This window comes from Colletotrichum truncatum, assembly GCF_014235925.2.
Source record: "Colletotrichum truncatum strain CMES1059 chromosome Unknown Contig_0005, whole genome shotgun sequence".
Lineage (NCBI taxonomy): Eukaryota > Fungi > Ascomycota > Sordariomycetes > Glomerellales > Glomerellaceae > Colletotrichum > Colletotrichum truncatum.
The window spans coordinates 731127-758934 of record NW_027222402.1 but is presented as its reverse complement, the minus strand read 5'-3'; the positions used below and the strand labels follow the sequence as shown (position 1 = coordinate 758934).

General features: G+C 49.8%; 10 protein-coding genes across 10 annotated transcripts; 5 read left to right on the top strand and 5 right to left on the bottom strand.

Annotated features, from left to right (window-relative positions):
* Window positions 1-784: 784 nt before the first annotated feature.
* CTRU02_208223 (uncharacterized protein) lies at window positions 785-1701 on the bottom strand (the record flags this gene model as incomplete). The annotated part of the gene is made up of 2 exons (XM_036725839.1): window positions 785-1385; window positions 1469-1701. 2 exons carry the CDS (start codon window positions 1699-1701, stop codon window positions 785-787), a joined length of 834 nt encoding a protein of 277 aa, XP_036582553.1.
* A 3895-nt stretch (window positions 1702-5596) lies between these two features.
* CTRU02_208222 (uncharacterized protein) lies at window positions 5597-6607 on the top strand (the record flags this gene model as incomplete). Its single annotated transcript, XM_036725840.1, has 1 exon — window positions 5597-6607. The coding sequence occupies one exon, from the start codon at window positions 5597-5599 to the stop codon at window positions 6605-6607; it is 1011 nt and encodes a 336-aa protein (XP_036582554.1).
* A 2085-nt stretch (window positions 6608-8692) lies between these two features.
* On the bottom strand, window positions 8693-9298 carry CTRU02_208221 (uncharacterized protein; the record flags this gene model as incomplete). The annotated part of the gene is made up of 1 exon (XM_036725841.2): window positions 8693-9298. One exon carries the CDS (start codon window positions 9296-9298, stop codon window positions 8693-8695), a length of 606 nt encoding a protein of 201 aa, XP_036582555.2.
* A 718-nt stretch (window positions 9299-10016) lies between these two features.
* Window positions 10017-11183, bottom strand: CTRU02_208220 (3-hydroxyacyl-dehydrogenase; the record flags this gene model as incomplete). Its single annotated transcript, XM_036725842.1, has 1 exon — window positions 10017-11183. The coding sequence occupies one exon, from the start codon at window positions 11181-11183 to the stop codon at window positions 10017-10019; it is 1167 nt and encodes a 388-aa protein (XP_036582556.1).
* Window positions 11184-13262: 2079 nt separating this feature from the next.
* CTRU02_208219 (hard surface induced protein 3) lies at window positions 13263-14924 on the top strand (the record flags this gene model as incomplete). Its single annotated transcript, XM_036725843.1, has 2 exons — window positions 13263-13551; window positions 13606-14924. The coding sequence occupies 2 exons, from the start codon at window positions 13263-13265 to the stop codon at window positions 14922-14924; spliced, it is 1608 nt and encodes a 535-aa protein (XP_036582557.1).
* A 989-nt stretch (window positions 14925-15913) lies between these two features.
* Window positions 15914-16488, bottom strand: CTRU02_208218 (NmrA family protein; the record flags this gene model as incomplete). Its single annotated transcript, XM_036725844.2, has 2 exons — window positions 15914-16042; window positions 16102-16488. 2 exons carry the CDS (start codon window positions 16486-16488, stop codon window positions 15914-15916), a joined length of 516 nt encoding a protein of 171 aa, XP_036582558.2.
* Window positions 16489-16795: 307 nt separating this feature from the next.
* On the top strand, window positions 16796-17752 carry CTRU02_208217 (NmrA-like family protein; the record flags this gene model as incomplete). Its single annotated transcript, XM_036725845.1, has 1 exon — window positions 16796-17752. One exon carries the CDS (start codon window positions 16796-16798, stop codon window positions 17750-17752), a length of 957 nt encoding a protein of 318 aa, XP_036582559.1.
* Window positions 17753-18414: 662 nt separating this feature from the next.
* On the bottom strand, window positions 18415-18996 carry CTRU02_208216 (uncharacterized protein; the record flags this gene model as incomplete). The annotated part of the gene is made up of 2 exons (XM_036725846.1): window positions 18415-18849; window positions 18874-18996. 2 exons carry the CDS (start codon window positions 18994-18996, stop codon window positions 18415-18417), a joined length of 558 nt encoding a protein of 185 aa, XP_036582560.1.
* A 3655-nt stretch (window positions 18997-22651) lies between these two features.
* Window positions 22652-23230, top strand: CTRU02_208215 (uncharacterized protein; the record flags this gene model as incomplete). Its single annotated transcript, XM_070205054.1, has 1 exon — window positions 22652-23230. One exon carries the CDS (start codon window positions 22652-22654, stop codon window positions 23228-23230), a length of 579 nt encoding a protein of 192 aa, XP_070061129.1.
* A 1524-nt stretch (window positions 23231-24754) lies between these two features.
* Window positions 24755-26574, top strand: CTRU02_208214 (asparagine synthase related protein; the record flags this gene model as incomplete). Its single annotated transcript, XM_036725848.2, has 4 exons — window positions 24755-25384; window positions 25438-25857; window positions 25907-26443; window positions 26503-26574. The coding sequence occupies 4 exons, from the start codon at window positions 24755-24757 to the stop codon at window positions 26572-26574; spliced, it is 1659 nt and encodes a 552-aa protein (XP_036582562.2).
* Window positions 26575-27808: the final 1234 nt, after the last annotated feature.

Genomic DNA, 27808 nt, shown 5'->3' with positions numbered 1-27808 from the left:
AAGACAGCAACGGGAGACTTTGAACCCCCTACGAACACGGTAAATATTGATACCGGTGGTGATGACGGTAGCACATCCAAGGATCGTAAGAAGAAGATGACGAGCTCTGAGGCTAGGAGCAACGCAAATACCGTCAATCAAGACATGCCCGAGAAGTTCGCGAAGAGGGAACCCCGGAGAACAACCATGCGCAGCATGCAGGCGGGCATGTTCGTCCCGTCATACACCACGTCCAAAGCGACGCGGGGCCTGAAGCCCTGGTTTGTGGGCAGAAGATAGCTGTAGGAGTAGGCTAGCAGAGGCCAGATGGCAATACTGTAGAATCGATACCCATAACGTAACTGCATGAGCAACCATTCCCGAGATGCAGCGTGAAGTGGTTCTGACATGTCCTCACGGTCGCTATATGACCGCAGACACATTAAAACAGGATGCTATAGCCCACAGTTCAAAGGCATAAAGCACGCGGTGGCAAATGCAACAGACGATGTTTGACAAAAACTCATGAGTCCGTCGTCAACTGTCAGATGAAAAGTTCCCCTTTTTTTTTTCTTTTTTCTTTTTTCAGACGGCCACGGCTGCGGCAATACTCGCCGAAGCCATCATCAGACGACGTCTCATCCCATCGTACCCGCGCATGCCAACGTCGTCCAACTTTCATGCAAAGTTTATGAGCATGTGTTTTTTGATATCATGTATCTTGATTATCATTAATAATCTACGTATAAGTCATTACTTTCTTTTTCTTTGCTCATTTTTCTCTTTTAAATTACCCCTTGCCGATTCATGCAGAACTCATCACAGGAGGCGGCGGCGGCGGCGAAGCGCTCCTCCCAGGCCCGCTCGCGACGGAGTTGATGCTGACATTCACGCTGTTCTTCTCCCTCCTCACGCCCATCCTGATAGGTAGGGCAACAACCCTGCTGAGGCGTTCTCCCCTCGTCGGCCTCGCGGCCTCGACGTCAACGTCGACGGTCTCCCCCCGCGGCCTTTCCCCGCCCGCGCTGCCCAGTCTATGGGCGCTCTGCCCGGGCGACCGCCGCAGGTTGAGCAGCTCCTTCGCGGAGCCCCCGTATTTTTTAATCTCCTTGCCCAGCCAGTGCCGGCACAGCACGACGAATAACAGGTTCCAGAGCCCGATGCCCCAGAGGAACATGTACACCAGCACGCGGCCGTAAGAGTCGCCCATGCCCCAGTACTCGAACCCGGGCGCGAAGACGGCGCCGAGGGCGATGTAGACGCAGAATATCGCGATGAAGCCTGCGCCGAGAATGAGGCGGAGCAGGAGGGTCCAGCCTGGCCAGGGGTCGTGGGCGTGAACTATTGAGCGGGCGTCGAGGAGGATATCTATTGATAGCATTACCAGAAGCGCAACTGCTGCCGGTCTTCCGTAGTGTCAATGTTAGCAAGAAATGAAATTTCCCTGAACACAAAAGACTTTTGAGAAGGGGGGGGGGGAGGAACGTACCCTGTGCGATATGTGAGTGGAAACGGCACATTATACAAAAACCACGACATGATCCATAACAGGATACTCGCGGCGACGACGTGAGCGACGTCATTGGCGATTTGGGCCCGCAGGAGCCATCGCTTGAACTGTCGAGCTTGTTGGCGGGTAGGGCGTCTCGTGCGCCGTACTCGGGTCCGCTGTCGGGGCGGCGGGGGGATCGTGAGCGGCGGAGGACGGTGGGGGCGCTCCATCTTCTTTTGACTTTGTCTGTGTGTATGCGCTTTTGCTCCCCCGTGTTGCTATGGTAGTGCCTATGTCCGTGGGGGAGGGGAAGAAAAAAAGAGTAGGAGGCTAACTCCCGCACGCCGGTCGTTTTCTGCGTGGGACAGGTAATTTCGAGAATGAGAAAGCGAGAGTTGGTGTATGGCGAGCCAGGACGATCAACGATCAACGAGCGACAGCGGTGGGAGAGAACGAGGGGAATTGGAGCCAAAGGGTTGTCTTGAGCATGTTCCTTTTCCTCGCTGGCTGATATCGAGGGATTCTAGGCCTGTCTTTGTCCGGGACTGTCGTTTTCTTCAGAAAATTATCGGGGGAGGATTTCCTGGCATGCCAATTACGGTTCCGTGTGTGCGTGTGCGTCTCGATGGAATGGCTCGGATAAGGGGAGAAGAGGAAGAAAGACAAAATAGAATAAAACCAAGACGCGGGCGGCCCGATATGGGTGTAATGTCTCAGGCGGGTGCGCGGTGGAAACAGGAATACCGGGCCCAAGCAGGGTAATATCAAGGTTGGATGCCAGAAAAATACCTTGGAGGAGGACGCAAGGTCAGGAACGAGAATGAGATCAGCGGGAACGGAAAGGATAAACCGCCAACGGCGCAGTCGCTGGCGGGGGGTGGGCTGTGGTGCAAGGTGGTATTCTCTGACGCGAGGAGGTCCTGCTTGAAGAAGGGAAGACGTAGAGATAGACTTCCGGAGTTGGAGCGAGGCGGATGGGATTGGCTGCTTTCAGCTGAATCGACGATCGGTCATGGATCAATGGCCAGGGTAAGATTCGGATGACGGAACCGCGAGAAGCAAGCACAAATGATGAACGGCGGCCGACAGATGAAGCTCGAAAGAAGCGGACAAAGGGGGATGAAGAGGGGTGAAGACGTTGAAAAGCTTGACCCCAAGGTTACAGGGTCTATTAGTAGAAGAGAATGAAGAAGAAGATGTTCACTTCAACCCACGACCGGCCAAGTGAAGCATCCGTCAAAAGAGGGAAAAAGGAAGAAGCCCAAAGATTTAGGACTGAGTCGAGAACGGCAGGAAATGCTTGACCTTTTGAAAAAAAAAAAACCACGGATGGAAACATACTTCAGCCTTTGCAGAAACGCATGGGAAAGGCACCACCCAAAAAGGAAAAGAAATATCTTGGCTGTTCTTTTTTACGAAAGGGGGGGCTGGTTTTGGAGGTTGATGCAGATGCAACAAAGCCAAAGAAAAAAAAGGGCCATCATCATGCTTCCTCCGAATGCAGATGGGATCTCGTCCAATTGGCCCTGCGCAGATCATAACCAGCACCATCACCCAGGCCCCTGGCAGACATGCATCCGCCCCTGCATCGGCATGGACTCCGCCTGCAGTAGTCCTGTTTCCAAGGGATGGCTGGGTGACACGGAGGCACTGAGCTGATGGCCCGACTCCCCAGCGGGAAGCCGCTCGCCGGGGCCCTGGCCGGGGGAGGATTCTAAATTCAACAGTGGCTGCTCAGGACTTGCAGCAAATGCCCCCTGGAGGCACGCACGCCAAGAACTTCCCGCCCATCGTGGGGTTGTTGCAGCTGGGTTTGCAGGGGCACCTTATCTGACATAGTATGATGTTACTGCTGTAACCAGTGCTGGGGCCAGCCAGTGCTTGGAAGGGGGGGTCGGACGAGTCTCAGACGAGACGAACCTCCCAGCGCGGTCTGACGGCTGGTATTTTATGTTATTTCGCACATGTCCCATAAAATATCCGGGACGAACCAAAGCATTTTTCTCTCTCCTAGTTGCCCAGACACCCCTCGAAGTTCCCATTTCCTAAGTCTCGGCCCGACCATCAAGGGGGAAGGGGGCATTTTGGCAAAATTCTCGTGCCGACATGGGCCATCCGTCTGACGGGAGAGGAGAAAAAGTCCTGTGTCACCACCTATATCTGATCAGTATTCTGTGACTGGAAAAAAAAAAAAAAAAACTTAAAAAACTTCCACTGTCCTGTCCTTACTCTATGCTTATCTCACACGGACGCAATGGAGTCATACAGGTAAGGTGACCCTGGCTACCGGAGCATGCCCTTGACCGAAAAGACGTTTTTGTCCTCAAATTCTCAATCGCAGCCAACCCAGAAACGAAACGTCGCTTTGCTTTCCATGTAAGGAAATAGTGGGACGAGTAGCTTCTGAAATCATATCGCGTATGCTATGGCCGGCCGAGCCAAAGCCACAGTGCCCGCTGTCTGTCTGGGATGATGGTCTTCTGATGCGCAGCTGCGACGTCGCCAACTCGCGCTTCGCTTCTTTCTTTTGAAATATTGACACCTGTCAAATGACTTGATGTACTCGTTATGCCATCCGGCTGGTACAAACCACTTCGAGATGCTTGTCACGGCTGGTGTAACTCTGCCGAAATCCGATTACGCCATCCGATCTCCCTGCCTCGTCTCTTGGAAAATGTGCTCTGAGCTTTGGTACATAAAATAATAAATCTTACCATCAGTATAGTTTCTAGCCCAAATATTGGCTTTGCGGGCTGAATTGACATTTTTGTCTTGCAAGTCAAAACATGCCACCAACATGATTCTCACATCTCCGTTCGTATGGGACATTGTTATTGGTTTGACGGCAGTGCCAGTTTCGTCTGCAGAACCAAGGAGGTGAGGGTGATGTAAAGCTGAGAAAAGAAAACCAATGCCTCCACATTGGGAATCGAATTAGAGATGATGAGCCAAAAATAGGAGGCTCTTTGGAGATGAAAAAATGAATGGCAGGTGGATGCATCACAAACCCTCCTTCTAAAAGTCAAGCTCCTTCTCAGCCGGAGATGTGGGGCCGGTCAAACCCCGGAGCTCAATTTTACCCGAACAACAATGACCGAAGGAACAGTTGCCCTCCTTTTCTCTTGCCTCCTTGAAGAGATTTAAATCCCATCTGCTTCTGATTGTTCTGCAGGTTTAAAATTTACAAGGCGGACGGCAAAACAGAGTCTAGCCTTTCTTGACCGTAACAAGCCACCTGTGGAATGCATCTCTATTATTCCTTGTCGACACATTCCAGCAAGACACGCACACATACACATCTGGGACCCCTCGGTATTTTATATGCAAGAAATAAGGCTCGTGAAGAGGTAAAACCACCTCTTTACTATTTGAGCCCTCGACTGGATCCCATCGACCATCTATGGGGTAGAAAATTGGTCCCCTACCCGCTATATGACCCAGCAGAAAGCCTTGCTGTCTTAGATGACTAGTCTAATCTGCTACCAGCCCTAACGATCCAGTCCTAGTCTCAAGCCACCTGCATTTCCATGGTTCAACAAAGGGCCTCCTCGCCCAACGACAGAGTGATCTTGACCTTGGCCCAACATGCCTATCTTGGCAGATGCCCGCATTCAGGCTCTCCGCAAGGCTTACTTCATCTTAACGGCCATTTTCCTGCCTAGTTCATGTACACGCCGGATTCAGAGTTCGCCACGCAAAAGTCACCCAGAACGTATTCGCCTCATTGTATCTCTAGTGAGCAGTCTTCGGTCACGGCGCCGGATTGGACTTAAACCTAGCCAAGCTTCACATGGAGGGCTGGGCTGAGATAATAGTTTACTCGAACCCCAGCTTTACCCAAGTGCCACTTTGATTATTTGGATCATCGCCCAGCAGGTTGTGCCTAACGAGTGATCAGCCATTCGATCCAGCCTGTGCCTTTTTTGTTCAACAGCATCCGCAATTGGATTCGCTCGCGTATAGTGCCAAAGCTTTCTCCTCTTCTCCGTGAACGATTGACATATAATATGCACTGCACTCCTGCTTATCCTCTGCCAGATAGGGCTTCTCAATCTATTGTATTTACGTCTTTCTTTGGCTCTGGCCCTCCACTACCAAGCCAAAAATAGTTCAAAGCCTCTCAGAATGCTACCCATCACCTATCTCGCTGTCTTCACCGGCATCTTGCTCCCAGCTGCCCGAGCCGACGAAGTTCCCACCCTCCAGAATATCGGTGACAAAACCGACACTGGAATTACTGTACTTGGCTTCCGCATCAATCTCGCCGCCGTTGGAGGATCATGTCCTTCCGGATACGTGTCATGCGGTTCTGACTGTATGCCAACCGGCAGTGTATGCTGCACTTCCGGCGGCGGCTACTGCGAAAGCACGGATGTCTGCGTCACAGGAGGTTGCTGTCCACGTGGAAAGACTTGCTCGTCCAATCCAGTGGGATGCAGAGACACTCAAGAAAGTTGCGGCTCCAAGTGTATGCCCATTGGCAAGGTGTGCTGCCCAAACGAAAAGTATTGCGATACCGGCTACTCTTGTGGTGCGAACGGATGTATCAGAGGAGGCCCTGGTAGCACTAGAACCAATACTCCTACTGGAGGTAACAGTGCTACTTTGGGTAACAGTGCTACTGGAGGAGGTAGTGCTGCTGGAAGTAACACTCCTACTAGAACTGGCAGTGCTGCTGGTGGTAGCAGTACCGCTGGTGGACAGTGCAGTGCGGGAAAGACGGTCTGCGGTATCGGGTGCATGCCTGTCGGCGCCAACTGCTGCACCACCCAAGGCGACTACTGCGACATTGGGAAGAGATGCCATGTGGACGGATGCTGCCCCGACGGCAAGGTGTGCTGCCCCACCGGCGGGTACTGCGATCCCGGGGAGACGTGCGGCAACGACGACAAGTGTTACAGGAGCACCAGCACGAGACCAACGGCTAGTGCCAGTCAAACTGCGGCGACAAATACGAGGGCAGATGACCCCGAGCCTACTACGGACTCTAATCTCGCCGCTACGACAAGGGTACAAACGACGTCGACGATAAGTTCGCAAGGAGGCGCTGCTGCAGTTGGCGTGTTGGGCAGACCGCCAAAGTTTATCGGCGAGATTACCGCAGTCATATGGAGTGTCGTCATGATGTTCGTGTAGAAACTTGACGGGGAAGGATTTAGTTTGGCTGATAGATGTACCGCGGCCGTAGGGCAGTCCGGGGAACGGAGCACCCCGGTTCCGCTGTGTTAGTTATTCAACCCAAAGGTAGATACAACAGAACTTCGCTTTACGGAATAGCCCACCTGATCGACGCAAGTTCTCCATAAGTCTGAAAACTTAGGTGAGAGGCATGCATAAAATCACGTAGCAGCGATCGCCCAGGGCTTCATCTGTGGCGCATTCCGGCCTGGGAGATTTGGCAAGAAGTGCTCGAGATTCAAAAGGCGAAGGCGGAGGGCTCATCATGAAGGATATCCTCGCAATGAAGTTTTCTGCTAACAACGCTGCCGAGTGCTACAGCTAAAAGCCAAGGTATAGTTGTAAAGTTGTAAATCTGTGATAGCTCTATAATTTTCGGATTCTGGAGAGACGCCTGCGTGATTATAATAGACCCTTCGGGACGGAAAGCTGACAGGCGCGGTTGGAGGAGCTACCGACTCGTTCTTAGGCCGCATCCGAAACCAACACAAATAGGACACCCTACGGTAAGAGGCTCGGCTGGCACCTGTCGAGCTAAGGTGATTCGGAATAGATCAAGGGCTCCCCTGAAACGAGATTCACAGGCGCTGGAGTGAGGTTCTATCGAAACAGGGTATAAATCGATGCCCCCGCCGGAGACGATGTCTCACTGAGCACCAAGGCTAAGCAGCAAGACCACAAAGTAGGCATTGAGCACCTACACCTATGCCAATGGCTACCAATACGCCCGTTACTTTCCGGAACTCAACGACACTATGAGCCCTTTTCCCGTTCCGCCGGGCTTCTGGAACTATAGTGGTGAAATTTCACAGTGATTGCGGGCCGCCCCCAGGATTCTGAATGTGCTATGTTGTACATGAAGATTGGAAAGAACTGAATTGTCACTTTTTGCTTGAAAATAAAGTTTGACGGAGACTAGATTCGCCCGAGATGGGGCTGTGGAAAATGAGAACAGGCCTAGTTAGCTGTGGGTTCTGTTTAAAGGATTCAAGCTGTCATGCTCAATACCGTCAACGAAGACAATATAACCAACTCTCGGTAGACTTTTTTTCGATGAGGGGCTTATGGAATTAATATTCGATATTGTTTTGATAAGCTTCCGTCGTTTTGACCAGAGTTGTGGGGTCAAGCTGCACTTCACTGAGCGAGGCCCGCGTGAGTCACGGCTTCCAGGAGGCACATGAGAAGGTTAGTTCAAAGAGATAATACGGTTGAATTCAGTGTTGAATGCCCGAATAAACACCTGGAGCCCATCACCAAGTGAGACGCGCATATTGACATCACATTTACTTCCAAGCTTCGGTGCCTTATGAGGTTCTGCTTGGTTAGCGTCTAAACCGAGGAGGTAAATGATTGCGATTTATTTTCACTCTGAACAAGGGAAAAGAAAGAGAGAATGAAAGTTTCTCTGGGGTTTAACTGGTATCTCAGCTGGTTTAAACACTTGCTTCCCTCCCGTCGCTCGATATCTTCTGAGCTTCATGGAGCAACTGACCATTGCTGTAACGTCAAATCCACATTGCTCTCACCCTCACTATTAGATCACCATCCTAAAACCACGAAGGGACTATGATATGAAGAGTGACATAGTGAAGCAGTTGGTTTTTGAAGTAATCATATTCCAGTTTTCTTTGCTTGATCTCGCAGATACGTCAAATGCTTATTTGTAACTAGCGAAGGCACGTTCGCAATTATTTTTCTGACATTCTCTTGGAGTTCCGGAAGTGGATTGCAGGGGGTACTGCCCTGGTAATAGTAGTTGAAATGCAGCCCTTCGATTGTCTTTGAAAGTTCATCGACGCTTTTATCATACGTTACTGTCGGATGCAGCAGAGCCACCTCGCGTAGCCCCACGTCTGCAAAAAGTCTGACAAGAGTTCCGAATACTTCGTTGGAGCAAGTATCTTCGGATATAGTATGGAAACTTCCGTGGTACTGACAACCTCTCTTGGTAAGAGCTTTCTCTATCATGCTTTGGGTGTGGGTGACGATCTCTCTAATGAGATATTTCCGTGTTCGGGTCATTTCCTCTTGATCAAAATGTCAGAATACGCAATAAATAAGCAAAAGTAGCTTACCTAGCATCCCAGGAGGCTCCAAGAAAACGTATTTCTTGAGCGGAACTCCACCACTAGTGACAAGTTGGCCGTTCTTATCGACTTGGGACCCAAGCAAAAGACTCTTTGACATATCACAGACCATTTTCACGTGACCAATTTCCCAAGATATCCAAAGAAGCATCTCATTCCCTGCTGGAGAGCGGATGTCCTCGTATGGCTGAAACCAGACTTTTGCCCAAGGACGTAGGATGTGTGTCATGTCATACTTTTCTGTAATAGTAAGAACATGGTACATCTCGTTTTGTTTCAACCCATTTGGTATATAGGTAAAGTGGCCATGGATAATACTAAGCACGACGAGTAAAGGGCATGCCCGATCTTCCGGCAGCTCGACAACCCAGGAATTACCAGTAGCTTGAGGCTTAGATTCTGCGAAGCCGCCATAGAGCATCGCGCGGAAGACTGCTGAAGAGCGTGCGACAGTTCTTGAACAGACGAGGAATTCCAATACTTCCTTGGGGTTACCAACTTTGAATATGAGGTCGCCATAAGAGTCAAAGTGAAAGGCCCTTTCGCTGCGGAGCTGCATTGCAAGCTTCTCGAGACAAGGCCATACCTCTAGCTTGGGTATAATTAACAATTGTTATTGAGAATCCCAAAGGACACGTAACTTGAATAGTGAATGCAAAGTTTGGAAGGCGGATTCAAGAAAGTCTGATGTTGGAGCGAAACAACGCAAAAACAGCTAGAACCGCACTCACCCAGACTCTGCCTTTTTGTCTGCTTTCGTATTACGAGAAACGGTGGTTTCGCTCAAGCATTCCATAATTTTAGGTGCCCAGTGTTTAGGTGTGGGAGCCAAGTGAATATTGGGCACGAAAGGCTTCTTATTTATCGCTGGTCATTTGCCTTCGGATGGAGAAGCGGGGGCGACAAGCTAGTGAAAATCGAGTATAAAGTATGAACGTAAGGCAGGAGGCCGCCAGAAGCTTATACCTTAAATTGGCGCCAAAATCACAAGACAAGCACTTGTCGGTCATATGTAAGTAGTTTTTTCAATTTTTGAGGTCTCCTCTTGTTCGCTCTCACCGTATCGTAACCGTATCGTCCCTTCGATGAAGACTACTGCGAGCTCCCCGGGCATTTGAATGATAGACCTGCAAACGACGCCTAAAAATATGATACGATTGAGACAATTGAAATATATTAGGTCGTGTTAGCTTTCCCTAGATTGCCTAAGTATCAAGGTGCCCCTTCAGGATCTCCAGTTCCTTCAGAATCATCCTATATCGCCATTATGGAAATCGTCAGCGTAACTTCAAATACGAACTCTTCGTCAATGCTCTCTTCTGGGCCAACAACCTTCTTTCTTCTGCAGAGTATAAGCCATCCCCTGTCTTTTCTCCTAATCTTCCCCTTGAGATAAAGTTCTCCTCCAGCCAGTCAGTGTACCCCGCATTTTTCGGATCCACGACACCCATGTTCACCCTGTTCCTCTCGACTTGCCACACCGTGTCTAAGCCAACCTCATCCATCTTCTCACATGGACCCTTCTCAGCATGGAAGAAGTCTCGGAAGAGCGCATCAATATCGTGCGGCGACGCTAGTTCGGCTTGCAGAACCTTCAGGGTGTCTGACTTGACGGCCGACCATATGCGGTTGAAAACAAAGCCTACAGACTCATGAGGCAGCGCGAGTGGGGTGAAGCCTACACTGCGCATCTGCTTCTTGAGAAAAGGCATGAGATCTTTGTCGGTTGCACCGCAAGTCATGAGCTCCACGTATGTGTTACGCGGCGGGAGGTGGTAGTGTGTATTGAGAAGTCGCTCTGGACGGGAAATCAATGTTCTCAGGGCCGAGGTAGGCCATGTAGAGCTGTTCGAGGCAAGGATGCAGTCCTCTGGAACGAGTGAATCAACCTTTCCAAGCATCTCCCGCTTGATCTCTGGGTCCTCTGGTAGGGCCTCGATGACCATCCACGGGTTCGCAGCGCAAGATTCTTCGAGAACTGTGCTAGTCGTCACGCGGCCCGGACGCGTTTCACGCACCGCGCAAACAGTCGTCAGCGCATCGCCGATGTAGACTATTGCGGAAGACAGCGCTTTCTGGTTGATGTCCTGCAAAATAACCGGACGGCCGGTGGAGGCCCACATTACGGCAAGACGGCGGCCGAGAACCCCTGCACCCAGTACTATTACGGGCCGAGAGGCGGGGTCATCCGGCGGGGTCCATTTCGGGATCGGGTGTTTCGACGTCTCAGGAGCATGACTTGAGTATTGGCGAATTCGAGGTTGCGATGAGTAGAAACTTGATTGTTGGCATTGAGTTATAAGACGGGTTTTCGGGAGGAGACATGACGCTGTCGGTAGGAGTTTGCCGATGGGCACCGCGGGTTTGGGAATGCTTCGGTTTATGATTGCGCTTGTGTTGGGCTGAATGTGCCATAACTGTTTACACGCTCTTCTGGAGGCCATTTTGGTGAGTTTGTCCTAGCGTCGATCGAATTCCGGGGGAAAAAGTGGTCTTTTTATGTCATATCTTCCCGAGCTCTCACTGAGCCGATGATGATGGCACTGTCGCATGATGGGGTTGATCTGGAGAGTGGCGTGATGTTGTCGTCCAACACTGGGCTGACCACAACCGCCAAGTCCGGGTCTTCGCGGCTGGCGTTCCAATTGCATAACATGGTTGGGGAATTTCCCCAGATCTCCCCAGAAAAGACTGGTCATCTGCTCTGGTTGCCGCTGCTGCCATCATCGCGCCCCGCTCGTTCCCGTCTTGCACTGCACCATCCAGTACCAAGATAGGCCAAAGGAGGGTTTATAACGTGAGATTACGGATAAGAACGGCAGAGAAGAAAGCTACTCCGCGGAAAACATACACGTAACAACAAGAAGTGCACAAAAACGCACGCAGCCTCGGAGTTTGTGATGGTAGTTCTCCACAATGGACTTGGTTCTGATCATAGATGACTTCTTACTGCCTTTCATACGACTGCTCAAACCTCCGCTTAGTCTGGCCGAAATAGAGGAATTATCGTCAAGGCAGATGGGTAAAACTACTCGCAGCTACGTGGGCTTGAAAACCAAACCATTTTGTACGAAGCTCTCTGGTACTGATTGGAATGACTTCATGTCTACTTTATGTTGGTATTACCATGTCGAATGCAATTGTGCACCCTGCCATTGCAAAACGCACAGGCCTCATCCATCAAGCCTGAGTAGCCATTGATCAACCCAATAGAAACAGGTACGGGCTTCACCCTTGCGCCTGGATGCCCTGTATCCCTCGTATCCCCTAACCGACACTCTCTGCTAGCATACCAACCAGGGCTTTGCCAGGGATATGCCCCCTAACATGATCGAAGCTGGTCGATCTCGGCGTACCAACAGCGTGGATTCGGCACCCCGAACCGACAGGCCGGGAGTCAGTAAAAGGCCGCCGGCCGCTAAAAGATGCTGGAGACGTTTTACCAGCCTGACTAAGTCTCCTGTTCCAGCCGGCGGACACAAATTCTATGGACGAAGATGCAGGTCTCTGAACGCTGTTGTTAGAAGGATTCACGTCGCTGCAACTTTGGTCGAACAACTTTTCATTCTGTCGGGGGCCACTTGAGAGATTTAGATGTAGAAGGCATCTTCGCAAATACAAAACCTCCAACACGAACTACAGCAATTTTCTGGGCTCAGTCCGACTGCCCAGCAAGGATAAGTCAGTACGACTGGCATCCCATCTACCACATCTTAGCGATCAACCGCACCACCGTTTCAAGGCCGCTTCCTGCGCAAACCTAATAGGCGCAAATACATCAGACGAGATTTCCAAATTACTCGGCCCCTGCCGAGCGCTTCAGAGATGCAACCGCACGTCCGGCTGACCGTGGAATACTAGCCGCGACCAAAGTGGCTGGAAACATCTCATCCACGTGGTAAATCAAATTACATTCATTGCCAACCTTGGATACCGCGTGGTATTCAGAGCTTTTGGAGGATGCGCGAGCTCATGCTGGGTTTCATCGCATCCTGTACAATTCTCAACAGGGGTCTAACTTCACACAGATTCGTGACAACACCTTTCAAACAACGCAAAGGCTAAATCCCAAAGCTTCAGGTCGACGAGTAGAGCATCTGAGAAGTAGCCGAGGAATCATGTCTCGCGATTAGCCTTTCTAGGGGTCGTCTGAACTCGTCTACTTACCAGTACGGACCACCCCGAACGCTGTTTATCGGATGAAACGCTTCCTCCGAATTACCGCTTATGGACTTTGCTGCTTTCTCACCAGGCGAGTAAAGCATGGCTTAGATACTTCTGTCTGGAAGCCCATTGCAGCGCTGTGCAGCTCGATCTCGTCCCTTTAAGTAGTGACGTACACCCGAACCTTGCTCCATCTGTACTGTAATTGCCCTCGGACAACATTTCCATGTTCTTCCAACATCTGCTTTCTTCGCTCATCGTCCTTGGCAACCACACAGGCCGAATGTAACAAGCTCAAACTTCCTCCCTCACCTCTCTGTTTTCAAGTTAGCTTCCGTTGAAATCGAGTCCAGTTGCGTATGGCCATGTTGCCTTCTTTCCTCCAACCGCGCAACGACTCCGACGATACGGACGGGCGGTATCCGTACAATCCGCTGGGGGATTTCGACTCGAGCGAAGAATTCAAGCCCTTGGTCGATGAGACGGAGGACGACTCAATATCGGAGGCAGAAGACTCGTTACTTCCCATTAACACACGACGCCGAGATGCCTTGACAAGGTTTTTGAGAGCTCTCTCCTTTCTGGTGCCAAGTTTCCTGGGACCAAAAGAAAATAAGGCAAAGCCGCTTCGCCCTACGGCTTGGCTAGGTAACAATGACTATACTCATTATCTACGCTTGCCAGGCTAACATATTGTCAAAGACGGTTTGCGCGGTATCGCAGCGTTATGTGTTGTGCTCGTTCATATCGGCCTGGCGTGCTTCTCATGGGACATCCTGTTAGCATGGTCACCGAACTCGCCTCGGCGATGGTGGCTGTACCAACTCCCCATCCTACGGCTTGTTGTTTCAGGGCTCGCTCCGGTCTGCGTCTTCTTCGTCGTGTCCGGCTACACAATATCGCACCACTTCCTGACGTTGGCCCGTCGGGGGGAGTTTGAGAAAGCAGGCTCGGCCATCGCGTCGTCTGTCTTCCGCCGCCATACCCGGCTCTTCCTCCCAGTCGCTGTGGTTAGTTTCGTCACCGCTATAATGACATACCTCAACTTGTTCCCCGACCAGGGGCTACCGGGTGTGGTTTATCCGACGAGGGTTCCGCCGCACTTTGACTCGCTGTGGAGGCAGCTGCAGCACTACATTCTGGCCGAGATCATCACCACCGACCCCATCGGCCAACTTCATGTTCGTGCCGATTCCGACGTGCCAGAACCTATTTATGATCCCCATCTCTGGACTATTCCACTCGAATTTATGAGCTCCATGGTGGTGTTCATGTTCTTGACAGCCTTCACTAGAGTCCACAACAAAGTCAGGATGCTCTTCGCCCTAAGCTTAGCGATCTATCTCCAATTGGTCTTTGTCTATTGGGGTATGTTCTTGTTCCTCAGCGGCATGTTCTTGTGTGATCTGCATTTCGAGCTCGAAGGCAGACAATGGCGGTGGGCATCCCTGCGGTCTGAGCCACAATACCGGGCCACATCGCCCTTGGATAGGGTTGTACGTTCGAAGCGAGGCAGTACCCCTTATCGAGTTCTGGGACGGGGCGTTGGGCTCGTATCATTCTTGACTTCGCTGTGGCTGCTCAGCATGCCCGAAGACATGGAGCAGGCGGCGCAGGCACCCGGCTATGCGACCTTAGTATCATGGGTTCCAGAAAGATTCCAAGAGGTCCTCGTGATACCAATCGGTGCAGTACTAACAGTGCTCGTTGTCGACCAAGCCACATTCTTGCAGATTCTTTTCACAAACCGTTTCTCTCAATACATGGGCAAGATCTCTTTCTCATTATATATGATCCATGGCCCACTCCTTTATTCATTAGGCTTGGTCATAGCTCGGTGGACTGTAGGTCTTGTCGGTGGCGGAGACTCTGAGATATCCTACATATTTGGCATCTTGTTAGCGTTCATCCTATGGGCGCCTGTGGCGATATATGTTGCCGACCTCACTACTACCTTTGTAGACGCGAAGGCGATAGAGTTCTCTAAGTGGGCATACGACATGCTTTTGAGGAAAGAATAATAGATTAGAGACCTGCTCGGTCTGAGCCCGAGTAAATCCAGCCTGCTTTTGCGCGATGCATGGCACCCTGCCATCAGCGATGTTGAGAGTTCGTAGTCAGCATGAGAGCTGCAAGATTCGGTGATCTCGACATCGTAGCCTGTCCACCGGAAAATTGCTGCGGGAATTCTTCAAATCGATGAAGTAAATGTGATTCTCTTAGAATCCTTTATGAGCTGATTTAGGATGTATGAATTCTTAGGAAGCAAAAGTTATTAGTCCCCTGAGGTGACCAAGGTTCTAAATTACACGGCTTTAATCTGATAGTAATCTTCAAAGCTATTGTTTTATTCCTAAGCATCTCCTTATTCTTCTCACATCTAGAGTTTTACAAGAAAACTCATCAGTAAGTAACTTATCTTGACGCTTCTGCTTCTACTATTTAGTAGACATTAGGTTTTTCTACCTCTATAACCCTATGGATATACGTAATCTCTGTTCTCCACCAATAACTGCCTCAGGGCATCTCGAGGTTTAGTAGGTTCTCTCCCTAAAATCTCGTGCAACAACGGGTGGGTTGTAGATAACGCTCCATCGACAATGTCGTCCCATATAGTAGCAATCATCTCAAAGTATTCCCTGGGCCTGCCACCCTCGTCCTGCGTAGTGCTTAGATGAAGGTACTCCTCCCGTGAGACAACTTCAAGCTTAACCTGCCGAGCAGTAGTCTCATTGATAATGTCTACTATTTCCTTGGCACCAATTGCCTCCTCTGCTGTAAACAGAACAATTTGATTTTCATAACCGCCGCGAATCATGATGCGAGCGGTGCCTTCTCCAAGGTCAGCACGGAGAGTATATGCTACCTCCCCGTCCGCAGGGAGGATGAGTTTTGTCGTTTCCGGGTGCCAGTCAAGAAAGACAGAAAATGCTTCCATGTATATACCTTCCCTGATGGAGGTATATGTAAGACCGGACCTATGATGATTAGTTGTGGTGAGATCAATCATTCATCTGTGCTTGGGTAGGCGGTCAACAACATACTCTTTGAGCAACTTTTCTGTAAGTACATGCTCTGCTTGTATTGGAGATCGCGAGTTATTCCCGAAACCACCAAAAGCGAGCGATGTATACCATACCTGCATTTGTTAATACTTCGACGCTGATCATAAACGTAAAAGGTGGTCTTCAAACATACATGCTTCACCCCTGCTTTCTTGGCAGCATCTATAAGTCTGCTATGCTGCTCGATCCGTGCACTTCCAACGGAGCTGATAAAAAGCAGGTTCTCGACACCGTGCAGTCCCGTATCAAGCGATTTGGAATCGTCGTAGTTGATATGACGGAAAGCGATTCCGCGGTCCTCAAACATGGATTTGTTTGAAGACTTGGACGATGCAGCAGCAAATTCAGATAAAGGTACATTTTCGACGAAATAGCGAAGCACATGCTTGCCAAGACCTCCAGTCGCACCTGTGATGAGATACTTGATCGCCATCCTTTGACGAAAAAGACACGTTGTTGTTATTGTCCTTGCGGTGGTGAGACATAGAAATAATACGAGGCTCCTACATCTAGGTGGCATGTGGATTTGGGCATCTTATAATCGATCGGCGAAGCGCGTGTATCCTTCCACAAGCTTTGCCCCTGACGCAAATAGTCCGTAGCGGCGGAGGAATGAGTATGTAGATTTCTAAGCAAGTTTATAGTCCAAGATGAACGCATGGGACCTTGCGGAGACTCGGATCCGCAGCTAGTAAACGGTTATGGACAATAACGAAGTATAAAGACGATGCCGCCACAGCAGCAAACGCCGTTCCCATTCGGCTATGGCAGGCATTTCTACAACTCTTAAATCACCATAATCATTGTCACTACGACCATTACCAACCATGGCCCCAGCAATTCTCATCGTCGGCGCGACAGGAAACACTGGTCGAGGTGTGACGGAAGCCCTTCCCGAGTTGCTGAAAGCGAGCAAGGCCCTTTCCGACCATCGAGTCCTCGCCCTTACTAGATCAGCCGACAGCTCTACGGCTCAGAACCTCGCCAAAATTCCTGGCGTTACCGTCATTGAGCAAAATTGGACCGAGATTACCGCCGACTGGTTGCGCGAGCATCAGGTCGTACGTGCCTTCATCGCACCCCACCTCGCACCAAACCAGTTTGCCGAAGAGTCGGCCTTTCACGTCGCCGCACTGAATGCTGGTGTCGAATACGTTGTGCGTATCTCGACTACAGCGGCGGCTGTTCGTCCGGATTTCGGCTCATACTATCCGCGCGCCCATTGGGCTATTGAGGCCATGCTTGGCTCCGCCGAGTTCGGCGCTTTGAAGTGGACTTCCCTTCAGCCGAATGCATTTTTAGATGGCTATCTTGCTCCGGCTGCTCAGTACATTAAACGGTACAAGGAAACTGGCGAGCTGGGCACTCTGAGTCTGATGGCGGCGAAGGACGCACCCGTTGCACCCAATGACCCGGTTGAGGTTGGCGTCTTCGCAGCCCGGCTTCTGGCTTTAGATGATCCGAGCCCTCACAGCGGAGCAAAGTATGTTTTGAACGGCCCCGAAGACATCACCGGAGAACAGATTGTCAAACTGGTGGAGAAACACATTGGCACAGAGGTGAAGGATGTGGTTTATCAAGACCTGAGCTTCATCGAGGCGTTTGTAGCCAGTGGCTTTGGAGGACCGGGACAGTCCAAGACTGTCTTGAGATCTATGCGGTATGGATTGATGACAATGTGGAAAGGGGTGTGTGTTACTGCCACGACGAGCAAGGAGGTTAAAGAAATTGGTGGACCGAAGCGGACTCCTGCAGAGATGCTGAATCGCTTGTTGGAGGGGTAGAGTCCAGAAGGCGGGCTGCGTGTTTTCAAGCACATCCTAATTTATGTTCATAAAATAGAAAAGCAAACACATAATGCATCAAAATTTTGCATCATTTTGCCCGAGTAATCTTGAAACCATCCAGAGCTTACCTGTTTGCCTAGAGTTTTGAAGTTTTGCCTCAGATAAAAGCTTTTGTTTGAGGTTGTGGCTCACAAATGACCGGTAGATTAAGGGCACAGAGTAAAGCGCCCCGAACCGCAAGAGGCAAAAGCATGGCCATTTTCGATCTCGGGAACCGTTCCTACGACGACAGGAAGAAAACTATCAACACTGCTACATGGGTTCAAGGCGGCGAGCCGTGGTTTGGCTACTCCGCTTAAACCTCCTTCCAGATGAGGACAAGGAAAAGTGGAAGACCACTCCGAATTTTCCAACTGAAGCAGGGCAACGAAGAGGGCGTTGTTTTATTAGTGTATGTACGCTGGCGGGTAATACCCCAGCAGCAATGCTGATCTTGGCCACATGTAGCGGAAGCCCTGAATGACAGCAGACAAGTTACAATCAGTCTAAGTACTTGAGTATGTGGCTCATTACATCTAAGATACATAGGGATTTTTCGTTCGATTTGTATCTTTATGCACGTAACCTTAATCTCAAAGCCCCGGATACAGTTCACAAAGCTATGCTCCGTCTTCCGGAGCAGTACCGCCCTTCGATTGCTTGATTCCATCAAGCGGGGCCTGCCAGCCTACCCGGCTTTCGGTGAAAATCTCGATCTGCGGCTTCATCTTCGTCTCGGCCAGGCTGATGTCATCAATGGTGCCCAATCGCAGTATGCTCTTCCCGGGAAGTCCCGAGCTCACACGGTACAGAAGACCGCCACAGGTATTGCAGAAATAGTTAGTCATGGTATTGCTGGAAGCTGTCGTCCGCGACTGGCTGAATGTCTTGAGGTTCTCTCTGCCCCGCACGTGCCGTAGGTAATTGTCATCGACGACAAAAATGGAACAGAACATTGAAGAACTAATCTTGCGGCAGTCGGCGCAGTGACAAAGGCCCCGTGTACCCAGACCTGGGCCATGGGTCGGCTGGCGTAGGATGTTAGAGTGATGTCGTAAGAATGGTTCGTAGAGACTTACGAAAACAAGCTGTACGGCACCACAGAGACAGGTCGCTGTTGCTTCGTCTTCTGTGGACCAGCCGTCGTTTTTGAGACTAGAAACAGGGAACCGTGGTCTCTGATTGTTAGGATTTGAGGCCATATTTAGTTCACGACTTGCATACGATAATCGTCCGTTTTGGATCCCATAGATCAACGGTTTTCGATTGTCTGGGCCAGGTAACAACTTATTTGTAGCAGCGCGATGCATTGACTTCCAGCCGTCAAGCTTTAATCTCGTTCACTAATCATGGGACCAAGGCGGCGTCTTCATTACTGATTTTTAAAGAAATCGCGGAGTTTGCAGCATGTCTTTCTTCCACGTCTCGTCAGTGTATGTGAGTGTTTGCAGGGGATTGTATCTTAAAGAGAAAGAAAACACATTGGAAACGAGAGAATTGTGCGGAGTTTGGAATGGCTGTTACAATGTTGCGGACTTCGTAAGCGTTCGGTGGACTCAAGACTGGACCCCGAGGCATCATATGTGGGGAGCCCACAGACACAACAAGAGCGCATCAAGTGTTCATTTTACCGGGAGTATGCAAAAAGCAAACATAATTAGTGCAGTTTCTTGGTTAGATTATTACTTCGTATCAATGTACAGGGCCTATTAAAGACACAATGCCAACGTCTGGCGGGTAGACACGCGTTATGTTGAGCAACGACGACCTGAACTTCGGGTGAAATGCATCGGGGCAAGTAACACAATGATACAAGTGATGCATGACAGGAAGAAATAGTCACCCAGGCAAAGAGACGGAGAAATTGCCGAGAGATTAACGAATGACCGCCGAAGTCAGCCGAATCAACCACCGACCAGTAAAACAAGGGACTTGTAGATACATTAGAAAGAACATCATCGAGTACCCTCGAGGGTCAGTTTTTATATCCATTCAGCAAAATCCTGAGTGAATTATTCTGAGAGTCTCATTGATAACCTCAACAAGTGACGGCACACGACAATACTGACTTAAGGAAACGATCCAAACCCCTCACTGCCCCTCTGGTCATTTTCAGCCGAGGTATTCCTATTTCAAATGTGTGGCTTCTTGGTATGATGTTTTCGGGTTATTTGTTTTCCCAAACAGTTAGAGGCAATGGCTACCTATCCTTCCTTCAAGTGACTGTAAAGATTCTAACTAGTTCACCGGCGTAATTTGAAGGCTTGAAGCCTCAAATGACACGCAAATTCGCTGGCTGGTATTTGTTTATTAGTGCTGTATGGCTCGAAAGCTTTGAAGGGTGGAGATATGGACTAGACTGAAAGTAATCAAGAAGAAGGCACTAAGTAAAATATCCCCAAAACAAATATTACTAATTCCACTCTATAATGACGTGGTTGGACGAGGACATTGCGCCGGGGATTAGTGATCTGCCCGGGAGCCCGATTTACAAAAAGCCAAACTCCGCTAACGATTAGCCCGATTTGAACAAATCTACCAAATAAGTTGATTAATAATAGAGTATGATTTCGTAGTCTGTGGCCTTGAAATATCATTGTGGGCGCACATTATGTCACATCGCAATTTATTGCTGTTTCTGTCTACTGAGGCAATCAACACCCATGAAACAGTATCCCTAATGATAAGTAGCGGAAAAAAGGTCCGAGGTTTCGAACACGATAACATGATAGTGTGTGATTGAGGACACAAAACAAGAAATTTGGCGGTTTGATGGGTTGTCTGGGACAAATGTCTATGATTAACCTATAAGAGGACCTCAGGCGCCTGTAGACCCCTAGATGCGAATAAACAAATCAGACCATATTGCTCGATACGGCAACCTTGAGTAAGGTACTGAGCATTGGCTGCTGCGACAGTGATAAGCCGGCGTAACCTCCGTCAACGGACGGACGGGCATGACAGTAGTCATGCTTGGTCCCTAAAGCCTGTGGCAACTTCCTGAGAGGGTGATGGCTAAAGCCCCTTAAGCGGATAACATAGAAAACCTTGCAGCTTTGAAAAGGGATTTCTGCCATTCATCGTGCCAAACAAGCGACGTCAGATATCCCTGGTGAGATTCCATCTCACTGGCAACATTGTCTCCAAGGATGTTAATTATACTTTTCGAGGGGGTTGTTCAAGGCACATGGAAGGTCTAGTACGCTGCTGAACTGGTCGTAATCTCCTTGGAAGTCATTGCAGTTCGAGTAACCAGAATTAACTTTTGAGAGTTTATGAGAACATAATACATAGCAACTTGACGACAGTTTGCTGCAAAGGGTCTTGTGAAAGTAAGCCCTGAGTTTGGTTCCTTGGCACCCACGGCGGCTCGACTATTCATAATTAGCATCCTTGGGTCATAGGTTATCTAAGTACCTTACTAACACAACCGACAACGATACGGATTCTCTGCCTTTCACCTAGCTACTGTCATAGTCCCATTGAAAAGTTCCATTGAACAGTCAGCAGAGGCCTGTGACGGCACGGCGATGGCTTCTGGCCGCGACACGCGACCCAGTGAAGCCTAGAAAGCTTGCAATGAGTCGCAGTGCCCTCTTCGCCAGGCGTCTAACGTCACCTCTCCTTCGGCAATGGCGTCATATATCACGAGCCCCCGCTGACTGTTCAATGAAAATGTGTCAGATTCTGTAATCTCGAAAGCCTGGCCTGCCCATAGGAAACTTGCTGCGGAAATTATTGGATTCATAGGGCAATAATAATAGTGTATTAAGCTCTGAGGAAGGGTCTTTCTTATAGCCCTATTAATGATGTTGCTATTAACTAGTCATCTATCAGCTACACGTGCGTGAACTAAATGGCGTGCGCCCCTTGAATGACCGTCATTTTTGATGCCTAATTTGGGTGGGGAAATTCGGCTTTGCCATGCCCCTGTACAGCTGTGGTCGCAGGCCATGTGCAGTCGATGTCCGTTGTCAAAGGATTCTGATACCACTCGAGGCTTATGTGCACAGACACAGTGCCGGGGCGAGCGTAGCGGTGAAAGAGCTCATCCTGGCATCAAATGCCAATGTCAGCTTGACATAAGCCTAACAACGTTCTTTAAGGGTTAGGGCCCTGTTCCCCTTGCAGCAGGATATCTAACAATACAAGCGACGACAGTACCACGGAAGGCTGATGAGAACTTCCATTAAATCAATCTTAGTACTAACGAGTAGTGCCATCATATCCACCAGTCGAGACAATCATTACTCTAGAACCGCTAGATACGGATCTCACCAAGACCGACACTCTTTGAAGCCTGACGCCTGTCGCAAGAGGAAAGACTTTCCAGCTAAACACGAAATACACGACCGAAACGCAACTTAAAGGCTTGGCAATAATCATGCTTAGGTGTGATCGTAGAGAAAGACTAAAAAGGTTTCACAGTGTACTAAACATTTTGACGACAACCAAATATCGCATTCGGCTCGGCCTAGTGCTTATTTTGAAGTCATTCCTACCGGAACAAAGTGGAGGTCTATACCATCGACTGCGAGTAGGCTACGGGCTACAAATGCATAGCCTGCGGGATTGTAGCCATTTAGGAACAGTGTAAACTTCCTTTCAACCCCAATCCTATTTTCCACTGAGTTTGGAGAAATTGTGGACCAATTTGTGGCTCATAATGGACCTGTAGCCCACTCGCAGTCGATGGTATACGGCAACCCGAAAGAAGGACTAGCTCTTCGCAGGGTCCACATCCTGTCAGCATCAGGTGTTTATCAAGAGACTATATACCTACTTAAACGTGCAATGTCGCCTCTCAAACGTGCAAAATCACCTTCATGTCTCATCCTCAGTTTCACAAAGCTCATCATGCGTGTCTCCGTCAGCAGCCTTCTCGTCTTAACTCTTTCTGCCCTCGGCAAAGCGGCTCCTGTACAGGATGACGTGCCGGCCCTCCCTAACGGTGCCTTCACTGGCATCAACAACGCGGACGGCACTACCACTCTCACCTTCGTCGACACCAACGAGGTGTTTACCTTTAAGCCTACTGCCCCGCCGCCGCTCCAATCCCGCAATGAGGGCCTCAACTCGCGCGCTGCTATCGGTCCCACCGACTGTTGGCGCTTCCAGGGCGCTCTGAACCGACAAGGAGTCGACAGTGGCGTCCAGCAGTTCCGAAACAGGTTGACTGGCAACTCGGGCTTCTGGCTTGGAAAGGGTAAAGGCGCACCTTATTTCGGTTACAACAATAATGGCGTGTACGTCTACTTTTGCGTCAACACCAAGGACCAGTGGAGTACTGTCGTCACTATCAACCACCTCAACGACGGTACCTACTGGACAGACCAGGACTGCGGTCCGTACCAAGCCGGATATGTTCAGTGGAACAACAGCCCGCTCCTGTTCGGAAAGACCATTTCGGGTACCGCTGTCTGCTTGGGCTCCTAAGGTCTTTGATCTAAGGCAAAGGTATGTTCGGTGTTACAGTGACTAGAAGTACGAGGCCTTTATAACTTACTTGTTTTAGACAGAATCAACAGAATCGAAGGTTGGACCTCTTGGATACTATTTTAGCATAAAATACTAAGCAGATAGATCTAATTGAATCGATTGCCTAATTATATACCTAAACCATTATTTTGTAATCAACGTATAATTTAGTTAAGGGTGGCAAAATCATGCGCGATGCACTAATGGCGAGCGGATCCAGCACTAGGCCTCGTTGGCAGGCTGCAAGCTTTAAGAAAGCTACTTACTTTTGAATAAGATGGGTAGGTACTGGGACGTGATAACCTTTGGGAATGAATGTCATTCATCTTCTAGTAGACGACCGTTGAATCTGCCTCTGCGGAGATTTGCTCATGAGATATATATTCATGTATTGCATTCGAAGCATGGTAGGTATACTGAACATGCCAGTATCGATAGCTGTTACGAGCTCCCAAACAATTCACATGTTCAATCCCAATTGCCCTAAATGTGTATGAAATCCAACAGAGCTATGTAGTGGGGTGAGGCCCACACCAAGGCGATGACAAGCGGCGAACGCGCTATCTTAGCTTAGTCTATATGACTTCCCCCTGTTGTTTAAGTAACTACAAAGCGTTGGATTCCTGAGGATATTGACCGGATTCTCGTAGAAGCAGCTGACTACAAGCTGCCTCTAAGTATTGTCACGTCTTCTAACCATTTCCTAGCGCAGCGCTCTCGCTGATTGAACGCAAACGGCATGCAGCAGTTATGTGACTAATAATGAGGTACCTGAGTACCTATGCTCCTCACCATGTAGCGGTTGCCAGAAGAAGTGTTTCAAAACCTTTCCATTGTAAAGAAAGCTAACTTGGCTGCCGCCTCCCGCCTGGAGCCAGGCCCCACTATTGCTTGGTTTCTAATGACCTGATCCAATCAAAGCCCTCAAAACGGCTTGTTATTCGTTATGTATATACTATTGTCAATGATTCTCAACAAGTCCTCATCCGGAATGGTGTAATGGTCAACATTTGACGCTCTCATACGAGGGCTCCGTCAGGCTCGGGGTTCAATTCCCCGTTCCGGAATATGTTTTTGCACATCTTTGCATTCGACCAACCATCTTGCTCATATCCTTGTAGTTACTCAAGTGACAATCATCTTTCATTTAACATTGTTTTCAATTCCACTTTTTCTTTTCTTTCCCCTTTTGCTATAAGCCCTTTTCCGTGGTCATGGAACTGATGGCTGTGTGGCTTGTGTGTGGCTAAATATGTTCAAAGTGGCGTTTGGGCCTTTGCGGGCTCATCTATCGGCACACCGAAAAATAACCGTCAGCTCCACTGATTGCTGAGGTGCCCTCACATTCTGTTTTGCAGCCGGCCAATACCATGCCTGCTGCTGATACACCTCGCACTGGCAATCTCACTCCATAACGACTCCGGGCAACAGAAATATCTTGTCCTTGGGTTAATATCCCCGTTCCGCTTTATTCTGCCTACAATGTGTGGAATTCATGTTGTGGTCTCACGCGATGACTTCCAATCACTGCCCACAGCGACGCGTACCTGTCTCTGCAATCGCGGCCCAGATCATCTTGGTAACAGTCGATTGAAGATACTTCCTGAGGGTTCCGACGCGAAGCCTGTTTTCATGAGTTTCACCTCTACTGTGCTCGCTCTTCGAGGTGATCATGTCACCCAGCAGCCGTTCCGTGACGCGTCGTCAGACTCGGTGCTCTGCTGGAACGGCGAGGCTTGGAAGATCAGAGGGATTCCCGTCCAAGGCAATGATGGCGAGTCGATCTTCGACTTACTGAACACGGCTAGTCGCCGTGATACCAGTGAAGATGCCGTTCTGGAGGTACTCCGGAGCATCGAGGGGCCGTTCGCCTTCGTCTATTTCGATGCAAATTCATCACGGCTTTACTTTGGCCGCGACCGTTTAGGGCGACGGTCATTGCTATCCAATCATGAAAACGGACTGAGACTGTCTAGCGTTGCAGAGTCTATCTCATCGGCATGGGCAGAGGTTGAGGCAGATGGAATCTACGTTGTAGAGTTATCGGCATGGAGCGACACCACCGGGCAGTCGCTGGTTCCTCGACCGTGGTCACAAGATGACGTGGAGACGGTAAGCTTCGCGTTTCTGTAACGTGTGTCCTGTTTTGCTACTTACGATGGCAGGTTCTCAAGATCGGCGTCTTCAATGTGACCCTACCGCCGTCGGAGTTCTTGCCTCTGTCGGCAACCTCACTATCGGTCCAGGCCGTGCGGGAACAGCTGACCGAATCACTGAGGCTTCGCGTCTTGAATGTGCCGCCGCCGCCAGCCAAGGACGCGAACGGCGACACACGAATCTCGGTGCTCTTCTCTGGTGGGCTAGATTGCACGGTTCTAGCACGCATGACGAGCGACCTAATACCGGCGGACCAAGGTATCGACCTCATCAATGTCGCATTTGAGAACCCTCGTTTGGCATCGCGTATGGAGAATGCTGCCGATGGCGTGAGTATCTTCGAAGCCTGTCCCGACAGGATAACAGGCAGAAAGTCCTTTGAGGAGCTATCTGCGGTTTGTCCAGAGCGTCAGTGGAGATTCATTGCCGTGAGTTGTTCTCGCTTCCTTGTCTTGATGCCCTTCTAACCCAGTGAAGGTTGATGTACCGTACCAAGAAGTACTTGCCAATCGGGATCAAGTGATCTCCCTCATGTACCCCCACAACACTGAGATGGACTTGTCTATTGCTTATGCTCTCTACTTTGCGGCCCGAGGCGTCGGCATGGCCTACAGCCGCCAGTCAGATGCTGCAGTTCCTTACGCTACCCCGGCGAGGGTTCTTCTGTCGGGTCTTGGAGCCGATGAACTCTTTGGTGGTTATGTTCGACATGCAACGGCGTTCTCACGGAGAGGCTACCCAGGTCTCTTGGACGAATTGAAGCTAGACGTCAGCCGGCTTGGGAAGCGGAACTTGGGCCGCGATGACAGAGCGATGAGCCATTGGAGTCGCGAGGTGCGGTTCCCCTATCTCGATGAGGAGTTTGTCAAATGGGCCGTCGAGTGTCCAGTGTGGGAGAAGTGCGACTTTGGGTACTCTGAGGCAGACTCGGGAATCGAGCCTGGGAAGAGAGTCTTGAGACTACTAGCAGAGGCGCTTGGCATGTCCTCTGTCGCCCGCGAGAAGAAGAGAGCAGTAAGTAATAACTTGAGTCGCGAGCCTGAAACCATACTTACTTACAAACTGTTTGCCAGATTCAATTCGGCTCAAGAACTGCCAAGATGGAGAGCGGAAAGACGAAGGGTACTACGCTCATAGCTCCCTGAGGTTTATAAGGGCGACAAGTGTTACCCGAAGCTGGCTGTGATGACACAAACAGATACTTCCGAGTTGGTGCCCGCCTGAACACTGTTGCCTGCAACTGTGTGTTTCTGCTTTGCAGTAACCCTTTGCCGGCAGCTTGTGTTCGGGCTTCACATACAAGGTCTCCAGCGATGACGCCGTAAAGGCAAGTCTGAGCCAGCATGAGTCGGCAAATATTTCATTTCTAGATGTCATACTCAATTACACCTTCCGTCGGAAGCATTGCATATCGTAGGCGTATTCGAAGTTTACGGACTTTCAGTTGCTGGGTGAAACTTGGTGAGCAGTCGCGTTGCGTTCTTGTCATTGAACGCCGGTCTAGCCCTAGTGCATGCGAAGTAGCCCAGCTGGAATGTCGAATCAAAACGTTTCGGCTCGGAGACGTTAACCTAAAAAAGCTATTTATGGTACTTTCAGAGGATTCGAACTCTTGTCTTCTGCTGAGACATTCAAGAGGTACCGTTGAGGGGAGACACTGCGGTCCCACAGGGCTGTGGCTCCTAAGCCCCATGGTGGGCCGCAGCCACGCGAGATGTGTGGCAATGTTACCATCCGTTTTACAGCACATCTTCTTTCTGAGTTTCAGTGACTCTTGACGTTCCCTGAGATCCCAACAGCACCTGCCATTTTCTGATTAGAATGTTGGTTTAGGCCCCCAAAGAAAGAAAGAAAAAAAGAAAAACGCAAACACTTGATGACCTGGGCAAGATGAGGCAAGCAACGCTCTCAATGCCTATGAGAGCTCGCAGAAGACAGCCGTAAAGGCCAGATGATGTACGGTCACGACAATCTTGTGGAATATGACAGTGACCAGAACTTTTGCTTGATGTTGATGAGGTACTGGGCGAGCTTGCAATCCAAATTCCGGGTGAATGCGGCCCTTTATCTGCGTCAATTTCAGCAGATAGTGGATTAGCATATAGCGTTTATGAAGAACTCCGATTTACTAACACTCCACTACTGGCCCTCTGAACTTTGGTAGTGTGACCCTCACTGACGATGAGGAAGTGCACATGGCGTGCGAAAGCCTCCAGCAGCTACCAGCGTAATCGCCTTACCATCTCAGGACTCCGATCCCGCATCGTCAGGGTCGCCTTGAAATAGAGTAAAAAAATGAACTCAAATTTCCAAATTAGGTGGATTCGACAACGTGGACGAGTGGCTCATTTGCGGCCGGCTCACCCCTGTCGCACTAGC